We start from the raw sequence: 12,777 nt of genomic DNA on the forward strand, positions 1-12,777 counted from the left end.
TATGTTATAATAAATTATATATATTATAATAAATATATAAATATTATAACATATTAAATATATTATATATATAATTATATATTTCTTAATGTAAATTAAGACAAATGAGCAAACAATATGTTAAACTGTAATAAAAAGACAGGAAAAAATATATTAAAAAATATAATAAACTATAGAAACATTTAGGAATGTTACAGTTTTTATCATAAAATGTGCAAGTTTTCTTGATAATTTAAAAATTTATTATATACAAAATCAAGAAAGAGATTGCTGAAATTTTTTTATAAATCACTTTTTCAATATGAAAAAGGCAGTTTTTTATTATTTAAATTTAACAATTTAAAAAAAAATCTGTAACACAGCAGTTAATTTATAACTGTATAAACTAGCTTCACAATAAAATGGAATAACTGACAGCAGGTCGAAAATAAATTTATTATTACTATCTGATATAGATAATAAAGGGAAAATAGAAACATTAGTTCAAAATTCACATACAAAGCTACCTAGTCAAAATGGAATAACTAGCTTCACAATCTCCGCTTAACTTAAGCATCCAATTAAAGATTAAGAATTGCCAAAATTGCAAGAATTTAAAACTAATCAACTTTACATTTATAATAATATTTATAATAAACTATGTTTTGCAATTTTGATTTATTTTATAAATTTAATTAGTCGATTAAGATAATCAGAGATGTGATCACAAATTATTACGATGTAAAGGTAGTTTGTATCTATATGTTGATGTGTCTAAATATACTATTAACGGATTATATTGAGATGTCAACATTAATATGATTGTGATTATTCATCTCCATTCAGGTGTAGTGTGATATTTTGTTGGACCATTTGATTGATGATTATATTATGACTTTTTGATTTTTGCTCGTCTTGATTGTTTGGCTTACAGGCAGAATCTGTAGTGTCACCATTTTCATTGCTATTAGAAGTATAAAGTTCACTAATAGATAAATCAGCTTCTTCTCTTTCTGTATTCCTGTGATTTTCCTCAATAGCCGGGATAGGAATAGCCACGTCTCTGTAATGTTTTATGATTTATCAAAAAATATGTTAAGCTACGTGTAAATCTATTAATTTGATAGTAATTTGATATAATTGTTGGACAATTAATAAAAAATAAGGGCGAAAAAAGTTAAAGATAGAATTGATTTATTATCGATCATATCGAAATGAACAACGAATTTATTTACTTACCTACAAATCGGTTGATTAATGTTGTAATTATTGATAACCTCATTGATTGGTCTATTCTGAGGCTCAATTAGGAACGGAAAACTTTTTTGATATTGGTTAGTTTCTTTTATGCCTTCATTATTGTTTTGTGGTACGTAATCACATCTTTTTTTACCAAATCCAATGAACGGTTCTGGAAACAAACAGTGACAAATTATTTATGCAAAGTTGCTGCATATTATTAGATTATTATTGATACATGATAACATATAACTTTGCAGAGAAATTACCGCGTTTATCGCACTTGTTCTTCGCACTTTCAATTCACCATGCAAATAACATAGATAAACTATAGATGTACTGTAATACAATATTGACATTTTTCATTAACATGTACTTTTAAATTTACTTTTTTATGTGCACTTATTTGTTTATAAAATACTATAAAAGCATGCGATTACAGAAAGTGCAAATTACTTTTGTAACTTTTGATTACTCAATTTATTAGTTCATGTTTGGAAAAAATGTGTATTTTCCACGTGTGTTCTATGCATTTTATTTTAAAGACCATTTTTTTTTTTAAATTTCATTAATTAAACAGTCATACAGAAACAAAATTTTCTTTCGCGCAGATTAAATTATTGATTGATCGCTCACAATCTTGTTTATATAACATGAAATAATTTAGAGATGCAAAACGAGTGCATTATCTTAAAACAAAGCTAATTTGGACAATTTAATGCAGTTTTTTGCAAACTATATTATGCTAATCTGTTATAACCGATAAATTACAGTGCTATATTAACATATTATCTTTATCCTTGCAAATATTATTTTCACATACAAATGACAAAAGTTATATCTGACGCTCAATTTATTAGGAATTTAAATTCTTATCAGATCTCTCGCATGGGAATGTTTTTTACTATTAGAATGTTTCATAAATATGGCAGATTGCAGAATATTATAATATTAAATTTCAAATTATCATTTTAGTATTAAACTTTTTGTTTCTAATCATTCAAACAAAATTTTATTGCAATAGAATTAATAAAGAAATATTCTATATATTAAGACAGTACGACAAAAATCTATAACCAAAAGTTGTGACAGTGATAATATATACATTGTATACCTATATAAGTATATACACAAATTGTACATGTTTACCTTGCTCTTCTTCTGGTGCACTGGCGACTACCATACCATTAAAATTATTTGATGTTACTTCCGGTATATCTGATGAATTATTTGAATTAGAGTTGCGTGTAAAAATCCTTCGAATACAGTCTGAAAATAATATTTAATATTTAAACTTTTTACTGTGATTCAACATTAAATTATGTGAATATTTTTTGTAAAAATATAACAGAGTTACACACCAACAATAATTGTAATTTTACATATTTTTTTCACAGTATACTTAGTCTGTTTTTTATTTTGTAAATTTATTATAAACATAAAATTACGCAAATAGTCGGATGTAACTTTTATTATCTTTATTTATAATTTATTTATATATTTATCTTTATATATATATATATATATATATATATATATATATTTATGATAAAATGTAATATTCTCTTTTTGACATATATAGATATGACAACACAAATTTTGATTTTATACATTATATTCATATCATGTGTAAAAAGTTTGTAAATTCGAAAAAAAGAATTATACAAAATATAGCACATTTATAAAGAAATGAAAAATTTCTGGTTAAAAACTTACTGCGATAAGCATACAAAAGGTAGATGATACTAATCACTGCCAGAATTATCCCTACAATTATCCATATAATACCCGTAGTATTAAGTTCAACTGCAAATAAAATTAATAAAGCAAACAATTATGTAACATATTTAAGATATACCAATACATAAATATCATACTTAAATATCTTATATCGATGTTTCATTTCAACATAAAAGAATAGCAAATAAAAATCAACAATGGAACATATGAACAATTATTTTCTATTTATTTAACGAAACCCATTTGTTTCACGAAATAAGAGACTCCCTTACCTTGATCTTTCGTATAGTAGCATAATAGGTTCTCTTTGTCAGTAGCGAGAATCTCTGTTGAGTATCTATAAACCAAAAAAAAATAGGTAATTTTGTAAAAAGGATAGAAGGCGATTTTTCTATATTCCGTAAATATATGTATGTCAAATAGGTGAAAAAATTAAGTAATTTTATTAAAATTAAATATTATTAAAAAGTATTTATTAAAAGCTTTTGTATTTTAAAGCACATTAATAAGAAAATGTTGAACACAATATTCTTAGTTAAAATTTACTCCAATATACTGAATATTAAAAGTTAATTATACTACGCGTGCAAGTGCAAGAAATTGTAATAGAACTTACAGTATTGCATAATATTTATATAAAATTTATTGGTAATACGCATATATATAATGTCGGTACAATCGAATAAAGTCTGTGGAAGTGTTGATCAATAGAAAGAGAGTAAAATATAAAAAAAGAGAGAATATTGATATATTTTCTTACTCTTTCATGCATGGACCACATTGCGATGGCTCCCGTGCAGGGATCTCTCCTTTCATGCGATTGTATTTGCTACAATCCAAAATGTTCACGCATCGTCCGGAGATATCATAACAATATTGTTTGTCAAGACAATCATTGTCATTTTTGCACGTTTCAAACTTGTTTGGGGCCTGCAAAAAGATTGAAATAATTATTTTATTTTAGTTGTCTGCATGTTACTTATATTTTTGACTATTAGTTACATTCCACAATGACAAAAAGGCAGAAAAATTTTGGTGGTTCGGATAAGAACAAATATTAATTTTATAAAATGTTATAATATTTAGTTTAACATAATTATCATCAGTAAAATGTAAACATTTAATTATTTTCTACCCTTGGTAACATTAATTTTATCTGTCTCTGCTGTTTATAAGCCTACATAAAAATAGAATCCCCAATGATTTTGTATTTACAATAAGATAAATTGAATTTTGACTATATAACAAAAAACCAATACAAAGAACTAGACATAAAGATTTCTTATTTTTAGAGATGTATTTTAAAAATATAAAAGATTCTTTTTTTCTATATCTGAACTCTATAGGCACTTTTGTTACAAATTACAAAAGAAATTCTCTACAGGTACTTTCGTTACAAATTACAAAAGAAATTCTCTACAGGCACTTTTGTTATAAATTACAAAAGAAATTCCAAAAGTATAATAGACAAAAATAAAGTAGTTTGAAATTCCTCGAAAGAATAATGAACAATAGTTCACTCGAAATATTTTATAAGCTCAATCTATTCTATAAAGTGTTACCTATTAAAGATTAAGGATGTGATTCATTATCGTATCGTTCGTAGTCAACAAATGCGTATATAAGCACTGAGAGAATTTTTCGTTATATTTTACCGCAAAATTCATTACAAATTTTATCAGGTTTGATAATAAGCAGAAACTTACTGCTTGTTAAAATTATCGGGAAGCTCGATTAAAAATATACTGCATTGTTGTGTAAAATTTATTAAATATATTAAATGTTATATATATTTTCTAGTATTTATTCTATATTTGAAACACTTAAAAAGAATCTTAATATATTTTCAAATGATTGAAATTTTACTATATATTTTAGTAAAATTAATCAAACATTTTATATCTTATTATGGTAGATATTAATATTTTTTGTTATGGTAAATATTAATCACAGAAACTCTTATAAAATTCTTTCAATACCATCATATTGTCCCACGATTATCATGATTTCAAGGTAAATTCTAAGAAAAAATACATGTACACTGAAAAGAAAAATTATTTAATTAATTTAATTATTCAAATAAATTATTTAATTAAATTATTTAATATATAAATAAATATTTATTTCAATACTCCTTTATACATCATTTATTTGAAACTAATAATATATGATTATAATAATAAAATAATTTGCCGTGTGAAAAAATATTTATTTGTTATAAAAGAAATCCTTTTTCAAAGCAGATATTTATTTGTTTCAAACAAATGTGTAAAGAAAACTTATTTATTAAAATAAATATTTATTTGAACTTGAAAGTTTTTTTTCAGTGTATACACGACCGAATGCGAATCTTGGAGCACTTGATCGCTCCTGAATGTGTGTTGCCAAGATGGCTCAGCTTCGAAAAGATCGGAGCCGACAGGTTGTGAATTCTGATGACTCATGCAGATGGCCATTATGAAACGAACCCCAGAGAGCCCTGACTTGCCTACTTTATTTCTACTCGATACATCAATTGCCAATCCCGCTCGTTTCCGTTTCAGCTATTTTTACGCGATACGATTCCATTTTTTATTCTCGATCTGTCCGATTTTTGTTACAAACAGGAAACATAATCGTAACGCACTGCATTCCTCGAAAGCATGCCAATTTTTTTCACAGCATTCCACCACATCCGGTCGGTGGAACGATATCGAGAAATTAATTAAATGACGCATTTATTGTTTCATTAAACTACAATTCGGAGAACCTGTTTACGCATTTCTTTTGTTAATACTTTCGCCGATTTCTCTTTCTTCTCGAAAGATGATGCAATCGCTCGTCTAATTATGTTATATACGATATATTATTTCATCGTACAATTTCTTCCTCCTAATTGTTTTCTTCTGATCGTGAGTTTTTTTATTCCGGAAAGTAATCCTTTAACTCGATTTAAAGAACTTTAGATCATTTCTTAACAAATAATTATCATATACTATATGTACTATTAAAATTTGTGAAAGAAGACTGTTTTAACGCAACCATGATATGCAAATTTTTTGGAGCAACGAAATTATTATAAATAAAAATTACATATGACAATAAAAATATATTTTATAAATTTATTATTTATTATACTTATTTGTTAAAAAATTTGTATACTATTTTTAATAGTTACAAAATAATTTTCTCATAAAGTATTTAAAATATTACAATATAATTTATTGCAAATTTGATCTTTAATCCAAAATAAGTCTCGTTACAAAATTTGATGATTGCGGAGCAAATCTTATTGTTAGAAAGATGCTGTGTTATTTCTTTGAACTCATCAAAAAATCATTAGGTGATTGAGACCCGATTATATTAGGCAGACTCGATTACATAAACTTGACAAAACGAGATTTGCCGTATCTTTTATTATAGTGAAAATTGATATTAGTACATAATTTTGGCAAATATTTGGTATTCGTGAATATTTGGTGCTTGCGACAAATACAGGAATGTTTTTCATACAAAATGGTGATAGTCCGCCATTTGCAACAAGTACAAGAATTTCTTTCATACAAAATGGCGATAGTCCGCCATTTGTTAAATTTTATGAATAAAAATAAAATTTATCTCTTTCCATAATATGTATCATTGAAAAATTTAGATTCGTCGAATTTATGCTGAATGATTTATTCACGTGCATTTAATGAGAGAAAGAGAGAGAGAGAGAGAGAGAGAGAGAGAGAGAGGGGGGGGGGGGAGAGAGAGAGAGAGAGAGAGAGGAAAATAGAAAACAAAATTTACATAAGTAAAAAATCAATCTTTAAGCTAACTTTATGCAATCAATTTTAAAAATCGTAATTTGTATATATGAATTATTATATTTTAAAATTAATCTTGTTTTTCTGCAAAATTTATTTGTTCATGTAAAAAAAAGTAGATTTTTATATGTATAAAATAGCAGAATATAATCTTGAAAATAATAATCGCTAATTTAAAATAAATAAATCACTCGGTTCATATATTTAATTAATCACAAAAAAGATTAGTCCTGTCTTGTCTATGGTTAATTACTCGCAAAAAAATATCCAGCATTTAATAATAAAGAAGTCATCTCATATCAGTTTATTAATATATACATGTAGCCGAAATCCCTTATTCGTTCTCGAATAGTTTATTCACGATTGTCATCATGGCGCACGCGTTAATTCTCTCGTTCGTCCTGATTCTTTGTGAATTTCATCGATTCTCACGATCAATTTTAGATCGAAAAACCGTCCCACGTTCATCTCTTCTCTATTCACGATTTATCTTATTTCAAATCGTGGCAATTTCGAGCTTCTCATAGTCAAGGATGGTTGCTCAAAATCACAATGATTGAAGGGGTGATCTAACATGATCAACACGTCACAGGTGAACACGTGTGCGTGTCATTTCGTCTCGATTATTTCGTACAATAAATAAAACATTTATCTCTACCGGACCTTTAACAGACCCCTTTTATCGATCTATTTTATCGATTGCGATTACAGAATCGCGTTCGAAATAATTATGTTGCTTATTTGTGTTGTACAAAAGTACTCACCATTTCAACGATATTGATATGTCACTATTAAACGGGTCTTCTTCTTCTTATTTTTCTTCTATTATGACTGCTTGGGCGTCCGATAATAAACGGGTGATTGTAGAATCTAAAGTTAATCGTCCTAGTAATCGGTACGCTCATTCGATCGATTGCTTTCAGCTACCGCTGACACTTTAGTGACTGTGTGTGAAATAATTCACCTGTCACTGAACTTGTCCGACTGTAGGGTTGACGTCTACTGAATGCACTGACTGAACGTGTTCGTTCCTGCACGCAGGGTCCCGGTCGTCGGACCCCGACGTCATCTGACAGTTCTGTGGAAGGGGAGAGATGGACCAGGGCCGTATTATAGAACGGACCATAAGTGCCATTAATTCTCACAATGGGAGAAACAGTTCTGTATAACATAAATTGACCATATAAATTTACATCCTTATGTACATTCATATAAAAATATAAAATATAATTATATAAATATATCAAAGATAAATTTATGAAACAAAAAATATTTGAACAAATATAGTCGCACTCGAGTGTGCAATTACTAAATAAAATATAAATTAATAATTTATTTAACGAAGCGAAAATTATTATCTCTTGGAGGAGAAATATTAAACGGATCTTTTTGTTTCTCTTGTTTGCTATGTAATTTCTTTCGATTCGATTTTTTGTTTCTCTTCTCTTTCCAGGTATCTTTAATACTTGATTATATATTTTATTTTTATCGTATCTTATTGTTTTATATTTTGCAGAGTAGTGTGTTTAGGTCGTGCAATTAGAAAGATAAGATTTCTAGTGTGAATGCGAGCCTGCACATAATAGATAAGCGATTGGAAGTTAAATATAATTTTTGCTATGCTAAACTATACTTTTTCATGTTTATAATATAATAGTATATAGCACTGCAATTATTTGAATATAATGTCTAAAATTAAATGCGATCAGTATATAGTATTATAAAAAAAAAAGAATAAATATATCGCGACATATATGTATATAAAATTAATAATACTCATTTAAATTAAATTTGCGATTTTTGTTGAGTAATAAATGATCAAATATAAATATACAGGAGAAATGAATTAAAAATTTAATCTTTTTGCTCCAACTCAGATTTATAGATTTTGTAGATGTGTTTTATACACTCTCTTTTTAGATCTTCTAGAAAGATCTCTGCACCCTCGAATCCTCAAAATTGATCCGCTACTGATGCGACAATATTTCATATTGTATTCCTATAGGAAGCAAATCTTTGTGTGCTCAAAATGCATCTTCATGAAATTAAATCTGGAAATATAATCTATTATTGAAATACATAGATTAAATTTTATTTATTGTGATGAAGTAATTTTTTCACACAATTATATTATGCAATCCATCAAATATCTTATTCTATTAAATAATGATAGAGATAACTGATGAAATGTCAAATTCTTTAACTTTTTTTTAAATATTTCTACCTTTTAATTCTCTCATTGAAAAATTTATGTCAAATAATCTTTTTATTTTTTCTATATATTGTAACTATAATGTAAAACATTAATAATAAAGAAATAAAGTTATGTACTTGTACATTTATATAATTTACATTATATAATTATTTGATTAAGCAGGAGGTGCCGCAGGAACGTTTGTGAATATTGCATATTATTTCCGCTAGAAAACTCGATTGCAGAATGGACAAGTATTTTTAAGGACTAGAGGTTTTACAGGAATCTTTATAAAGGAATCTATCCAGTCATAGTTGGTTCAGTACCAACAGGTATGTGCATGCAATGCCAAATATAAAATTTGTATACATATAATTTATGTACATATACATTTCTTTTTCTCATATTTTAGCTGCATTATTCTTATTTTTAACATATGAAGAAATTAAAACTATAATACAACCAAAGATATTTCTGATGATAATGAAGATTCTGATAAAGATTAAAATAAATAAGCAAAGTTACTTTTAATAAGTTGTATTTTTAATAATTAAAAATCAATAAGAAATTATTTAATCACTAAATATTTTTCGACCGATACAGGCCAATTGATATTTATTTAATTAATCACACAACGTTGCGTTCATATATAATTTTTGTCCCCAACTGTACTGTCAAGGGTCAAAATAATATGGTCAAAACATCGTGGTCGAAACGTTGTGTGATTAATTAAATAAACATCAATTGGCCAATATTAGTCGAAAAATATTTGGTCTTAATTTTTGGCAGCCGAAAATTAAAAATTCTTATTAGTATATTATTTAATGTTTAGATTCCAAATAAACACATATATATATATATATATATATATATATATATATATATGTTTATTTGGAATCTAAACATTAAATAATATACTAATAAGATTTTTTAATTTTCGGCTTATATCTTATATATATATATATATATATTTGATTTATATAATATAATAAATGCCAATACTCATAAAAATACAAATTGTTTTATAAACATAATAGAAATTGAAGTAAATATAAATAAAAGTATAAATTTTTAAAGAAAAAGAATACATTTTTAATTGCAATTTATTAAATAATAAATGACGAGCGTATAGTATGCGTATGAAAATACAAATAGATGTGGACTGAATAAAATAAAGGGATTTTAAATTCGGAGAACATTGTGAAGAATTGTATCTTACTTCTTCAAGTAAAAAACATAATATGTATTTTTTATATCTTAGTATATGTATATACATTAATAAAAAATGGAAACTGTCTTATAATCTATATGCAACGTGATATTATAATAAGCAATAATAATATAATACTTAAAGTTACTCAACATATCTTTTAGCTTCCAAGTAAAACTTTAAACTTTAAAGTATAGGCTACCGAAACACAGTAATTTTAAAACAATATTGTATTACAGAGCATTGTCTAATAATCCGTTGCATTACATTAAAACAATTTGCAATTAATCACTTATTATATTTAATTTATTTGTAGATGGTGTTTAATAATTAATTGTAACCTTTTTCAGAAATTATGCCATTTTAAGATAATAGAATTCATAATTCAGTACAATTATTTAATGGAAAGAAACAAGACACTAACTATTCCACAAACGATCCTCTCTTTTGTTCAGGTTTAAGATTTTCACATTACCAACACACAGTTTCATTTTTCAAAATATACAAACTTGTTAAATCTTATGGAAGAAAAACATTGATAATTATATGAAAAGATATTTTGCGCAATTTTGCGAATTATCTAAATATATGTACGGAGTGTGTACTTCCATCTTCTTTTTCTTTTCCAGGTACTACTTTATCGTTTAAATTACTGTATTAATGCTAGTTCACCAAACTTATTCTTATCAGCAGCAAATCATTTTTCACATTACTTCCATTCCACCATTCTGTGTATTCTCCGTAAAGCCTAATGTGGACGTAGGTGCATCCTGCGATGTATCTTCTAACACTGGTGCTTCCATGCCTTCTGGAAGATTATTCGCCGTTCCAGTTGGACAATCGTCCCAGTTGATTTTAAATCTAGTGACACGTGGTTTGTCTCCTAATATATTCCTTTGAACTTTATCAAATTGTGGCTGAGGAGGTGGATTCTCCCGAAGTTCCGGATCCGTATATTCGTTATTTATAAAATAGCCCACTCGAACAAATTCGTGACCCCTGTAGGAACAAGTCAGCAATACAACAGTTACACCTAAAGCATCGTTGACTGGAATCCTACTGACGTCCGGTGGATCAGCCTGAAAGTATAAGATATACAATATTAGTAAGAGAATATTAAAATCCCCTTCAAGTTGGATAAGTCGCAAAATTTATAATATATATATATATAATTTATAATAAGCTTTGTGACGCTGTACCTGAAATACAAACATATGTCTTCCTTCTGGAATTGGACCGACATAAATGGTATCTAAAACTTGATCAAATTCCTCCGACTCTGCACTGCCTACATATATCATCTTCCATTCCAAATCTGAAACATCACCTGTATTATTCTCATTGTATAAGAATCAACAAGACAAATGCATTACATACAAATTTGGCCACTAAAAGTTTCATATTATTACATTGGACCAAATCTATCATGTAATAAGTTCGAGATTTCGCAATATTGATTAATATATTATGGGATAATCGCAATTTCGCGTTCTCGGAGAATAAAACTGCGTATGACATCACTATCGTAAAGGTAACCTAAAGATGGATGCGCGCGCTCGAAGGTTGCGTGATATTTCGAAATACCGAGTACTCTCGGTACTCGTACCTTCCTTGAGTTCCTCGATGCACTCGAAGGTGACCTCAAACTGGAACGGGTTCAGAAACGGCGAGGGATTGTCGAGAACGGCGACGTTCGCTAGTTGAACCTTTGCCATGGTACTTGGATCCGAAAATCTTACGGACTTTTTCTGAGACAACGAGGATCGATTCCGACGAGCATTCACTCCGGAGAAGATCCTGGATCTCCTAGATTCTTCGCGCAGCCGGTGACAGCCAAATTCGACCGCGTGCGCGAAAAATCAGACACGACCGTTCACACTGCCGTGTTCGAGTGTCAACGGATAAACAACTCCATCATGCTGGGGTAAGTTTGGCGGCAAACGGAGTCACGCAGTCAACGCTTCCGGTGAAGACGTCGAGCGACCAACGGAAAAAAAAAAAAAAAGCGACTGTTCGTCCTTGAAACGCGACCTTCTTGGAGCTGGAGAATCCGACGAACGCGTGGACAAGAGATTCGCGAATTTTCAGAATTTTATAGAGTGACGAGAAACAGTCGGCGGCTACATTTTCGCATCGTTCTGTCGCGGGACATGATATGACGTTTGTTTATCATGCACCGCTCGTCACGCGCGTTCGAGAATTCCTCGTAGTGAAGAGGCCTCGCAAGCCTCGTGTATTCGATGACGATCGTCGATAGATTCGTCTCGCGTTTGCAAAAGCATCCCGGGTAGATTTTACGACGCGTTTATTTCGCATTTCCGCGAAATTATCTCGCAAACTCGAGAGCGAGTCGTTTGACTTCGAATTCTTCGAAGCGAAATTCGCGCCGACCAATCAAAAACGCGGGAAACTCTCGCGAGTCTAGGGATACTCCAGTTACTAGCCAATCCGTTACTATATATATAAATATAAAACGTAAATAAAAATAATAAATAAATAATGATAATAAATAAACAATAAATGATAATAATAATAATATATAACTTGAATGAGTCGCGGGTTGAAGCCAAAGGCGGGACTATGTATATCTAGTGACTTTATCCGGTGCATCGCGATTGGTCGGCGAC

The 12,777-nt window shown here is 28.6% G+C and overlaps 2 protein-coding genes across 2 annotated transcripts; both read right to left on the reverse strand.

Annotated features, from left to right (window-relative positions):
- Positions 1-416: 416 nt before the first annotated feature.
- On the reverse strand, positions 417-7,798 carry LOC114935206 (uncharacterized). The gene is made up of 7 exons (XM_029307945.2): positions 7,511-7,798; positions 3,719-3,888; positions 3,231-3,295; positions 2,935-3,024; positions 2,368-2,487; positions 1,219-1,390; positions 417-1,042 (listed from the first exon to the last, which is right to left on the reverse strand). The coding sequence occupies exons 1-7, from the start codon at positions 7,511-7,513 to the stop codon at positions 808-810; spliced, it is 855 nt and encodes a 284-aa protein (XP_029163778.1). The 5' UTR covers positions 7,514-7,798; the 3' UTR covers positions 417-807.
- A 2,361-nt stretch (positions 7,799-10,159) lies between these two features.
- Positions 10,160-12,478, reverse strand: asf1 (histone chaperone asf1). Its single transcript, XM_029308002.2, has 3 exons — positions 11,757-12,478; positions 11,350-11,465; positions 10,160-11,229 (listed from the first exon to the last, which is right to left on the reverse strand). The coding sequence occupies exons 1-3, from the start codon at positions 11,863-11,865 to the stop codon at positions 10,855-10,857; spliced, it is 600 nt and encodes a 199-aa protein (XP_029163835.1). The 5' UTR covers positions 11,866-12,478; the 3' UTR covers positions 10,160-10,854.
- Between the last annotated feature and the right edge of the window lie 299 nt (positions 12,479-12,777).

This window comes from Nylanderia fulva, unplaced genomic scaffold (genome assembly GCF_048542155.1).
Source record: "Nylanderia fulva isolate GAGA-0341 unplaced genomic scaffold, ASM4854215v1 Scaffold12, whole genome shotgun sequence".
Classification (NCBI taxonomy): domain Eukaryota; kingdom Metazoa; phylum Arthropoda; class Insecta; order Hymenoptera; family Formicidae; genus Nylanderia; species Nylanderia fulva.